At 27.9% G+C, this 3,778-nt stretch overlaps 1 protein-coding gene across 1 annotated transcript; it reads left to right on the top strand.

Moving 5' to 3' along the window:
• Positions 1 to 738: 738 nt before the first annotated feature.
• On the top strand, positions 739 to 2,968 carry LOC109861744 (ejaculatory bulb-specific protein 3-like). Its single transcript, XM_020441532.1, has 2 exons — positions 739 to 1,008; positions 2,604 to 2,968. Exons 1-2 carry the CDS (start codon positions 807 to 809, stop codon positions 2,768 to 2,770), a joined length of 369 nt encoding a protein of 122 aa, XP_020297121.1. The 5' UTR covers positions 739 to 806; the 3' UTR covers positions 2,771 to 2,968.
• Positions 2,969 to 3,778: the final 810 nt, after the last annotated feature.

Below are 3,778 nucleotides of genomic sequence, written 5' to 3' on the forward strand. Positions count from 1 at the left end.
GATTTTTCGTCTTAGAATAACTTCTTCTACCTATCTACAAGCGGAGAAACGGTACTTATCAAACACCCTGTATATACATTCTCACATTTTCCGCACAATACTCTGCGAACGGCTCTATATGACCTTATATTTATATATTAATTTAAAAACTATAGAATCTGAGAGTAATCTCTGTTTATCACTTTTAATTTTTATTAATTTGAATTAATTTGAAATAATTTTGCAATGCTTTGATTCTCAACATATTTTAACTTTTTTTAAGCGTCATCAGGAAAGATTTTATTTTATTATTTTATTAAAGAAAACATTTGTTAATATCTTGTCATTCTTTTATATCATATTTTTATACATATTTCGATTACATAATTTATTTTGTATTTATTAGGTAATTGTTCTTCATTAAAGCTTCTCGTTTTTTATAAATTCTGATCCGCTGACGATTTTACATCGTATTCTCTTTAAAAACCGTTGTATAATTAATTTAGTTTGCACTTTTAAAAAAACTCGAAAGAAATCAACGTGGGCAATTTACATAAACTGTCCACACAGAACATTTAATACAAATGCATGAAATATTTATCAAATGTCACATAAAGTCATGGATGTTGTTTGTATGGATATTTGTTCTCTGTAAATGTTTACTCAGTTTTCCAGTTTTTAATTAAATACATATGACAGCAACATATAAATATTCTTCTTGTTCTTACTACGTTTTAGTATTTTATTTTGTGTGATGTAAGACGTATAAAAGCAGCTACACTGATCAATCGACGCCAGATCTCGAGTTATCTCAGACAGTGAAGACAATGACACGGCTAATAGCTTACGTTGTGGCGACCATCAGTATCGCGCTGATGTGCGTTCTCGCAGAAGAAGAGAAATATACTGATAAATACGATCATATCGATGTTATTAGTATACTCTCAAACGAGAAACTGCGACTTCAATATTACAAATGTTTTATGGAAATTGGACCATGTAGAACAGCAGATGCGAAATTTCTTAAAGGTATGTCATTCACAAAAATAAGAATAATCTTATATTTGTCTCCGCGCAATTTTTAGGTATTTCCAAGTCTGAAAAAAATAGCTTGATAAACATTTTTTTTGAACAACAACTTTTGCATACATCTCTATGCTATTTTACAATACAATTATATTTAAGCGTTTTACTCTTGAGAATATACACATCACTTTTTTCATATATCTTTTATACATAAACAATTTTACTTACTTATAATATAAACACACATAAGAGAATCTCGAAAATTAAAAAGGTTGTGGTACGGTATGACTCAACCAGAATTCAGGAGTGACACTGCACATGATGAAAGATTATTACATAAGGAACATGTATATCAAGTTTGGATAGCGGCACATTGAAGATACTGGAGATATAAAGAGCAAAAACATGTTTAAAAAAAAGAGTTTTTCACGATTATCTCCGAAAGTATTCACATAATAGAAAAAGTTTTCAACCAAAAAATATAGAAAATTAAATTTTCCATAAAAAAGNTTATAATCTTCATTTACATAACTTGAACCGTTTTCATGGTAAAACAATGAGAGCTAATACTGAGAGTTTTTTCCAATTATCTCCGCAATTACTCACATTATGAAAAGGTTACAAATAAAAAATATAGGAAATTAATTATGTAAAGATAAGTGAATGTAGCTTCAAGAATTTTTAATAGACAAATGTATTCTGGCTATCGAAGCAAAATACTGTTATTGATGTGTGAATGTTTAAATATATTTATTAAAACTTAGTGGCATAAACGCTTTCGACCTTGTATTAGGTCCTTATCAAATGCATTTCTACAATTAAATCAACATAAAATCCAATTAATTTTTAATTAATTAATTTCCTTAGTTTTATTAATTGGATTTTATGTTAATTTAATTGTAGAAATGCATTTGATAAGGACCTAATACAAGGTCAAAAGCGTTTATGCCACTAAGTTTTAAACATATTTAAACATTCACACATCAATAACAGTGTTTTGCTTCGATAGCCAGAATACATTTGTCTATAAGAAATTAAATTTTCCACAAAAAACATTATTACCTTTATTCATGTAATTCCAACCGTTTTTATGGTAGAACGCTGAGAACGAGATAAAGTTGCACAATAAGCTACTTTCTCTTTTTTTATCTTTGTGGAACTTGGTCTTTATGTATTTTTAGTCGCCGAAAATGAATGTAAAAAAATTTTTTGTCATCGGACATATTCAAGCTGCCATGTTGAAAAAACACGTAACACTGCTTTTTTCACGATTAATCTGACGGTACAGGTGGAAAGGCGAATGCTCCTTCTGATGGAGCCTACACACTTACAATACAAACATAAAACTATTTTTTTTATAAAAAAATAAAAATACTTTTTTTATGTTGTTAACGTTCCATGTTGTAAGTGTGTATAGGCAAGAAGAGAAACTCCGCCCCCTGCAAAGAAAGGGGCTCTCCCTGCACTTTCCCGATTAATCGTGAAAATTGTACTATTCTACGTAATTTTTAATGGAAAAGAAACAAGTTATAGGCACACATACTTTGCGGATACTAATTAAAACCAAAATATCAAAGTTTTATGTATTTTGATTTCAGAAGTTTTCAGTGAAGCTTTCCAAACTAAATGCAAAAGATGTACTGATAGACAAAAAGAAATGTTGGATGAAATAGTTGGTTGGTACACAGAGCATCAACCCGAAGAATTTAAAACTATTATTGCGAAGACCGTGGAAAGTTTAAAACAAAAGAATGCTGATCGATAATTATGATGAATAAACGCGAACAGAATTGATTCGACTACGATAAGAAACTTTACTATTTATACTATAAAATATTTACACAATATTTAATTATCAAATCTGTATAGATCTTTGGCTTTATATTCAAAAAATATGATTGTTACATGGTTGTATTTTGTGGTATTATATTGCGGAAATAAAATGTAGAAATGTATTCTTTAATTTGTATTGTGTTTTTGATAATTTAGATAGATAACTATAGTTTGTTCTAATCCTTCTCTAAAAGAACTAATAATATCGCAAATGAGAGTAAAATCCATTAGACATCTAGAAACGTCCGTTACTTTATGTGAAATCTAGTGAGCATCTAATGAAGATTTGTGTAGAATGTTGTTCGGTATAGGTAAATATTATATTGTAAATGTAAATTATAAAAAGTTTTTATTCAAATTAGATTTAATTTGAATATATTTATATAGCATTTCTGGTATTTTGTGTATCTCTCTTCCTCTCAAATATAGAAAACTTTCACAAAAAATCCTTTCTCTAAAAAATTACTAAGAACGCGTTTGCTTTTATTGGTATGTCTTTATTACTCTTTCAATGTAGAACAATGATCGACTCTCAAAACATGCGAACGTCCAAGGTAAACATATAAGTGATTATGATAATTAACCTTTATTAACTTTAAATTAAGTCATGCAAAACCTAACATAATCGGTTTTTCTTTAGTAATAAGTTTTTGTATATAATTTATAATTACTTTGTAACATGTATAATTTATTAGAAGTATTATAAAAAATATGTTTTGTTGAAAATAATTTGTTTTGTTTTCTTTATTTTATCTTTATTGAGTAATCTGATACTTGTATAATAATAAGAAAATATGATGTGGGGCAACACCAGAGATGTGCATTATTTGAAATGGATGCATTTAAAATAGAAATGCAAAATGTAAAATGCCTATTTTGTATTTTATATTTAAAATATATTTTTTCAAAACCTATTTTACATTTCCATTTAAATGGCTTT

This window comes from Pseudomyrmex gracilis, unplaced genomic scaffold (genome assembly GCF_002006095.1).
Source record: "Pseudomyrmex gracilis isolate BER0280 unplaced genomic scaffold, ASM200609v1 scaffold_986, whole genome shotgun sequence".
NCBI classification, from domain to species: domain Eukaryota; kingdom Metazoa; phylum Arthropoda; class Insecta; order Hymenoptera; family Formicidae; genus Pseudomyrmex; species Pseudomyrmex gracilis.

Coding starts and splice junctions, on each gene's coding strand:
- LOC109861744 (XM_020441532.1), top strand. CDS start 807: ATGACACGGCTAATAGCTTACGTTGTGGCGACCATCAGTATCGCGCTG. Junction 1,009..2,603: donor AGATGCGAAATTTCTTAAAG/GTATGTCATTCA, acceptor TTTTGATTTCAG/AAGTTTTCAGTGAAGCTTTC.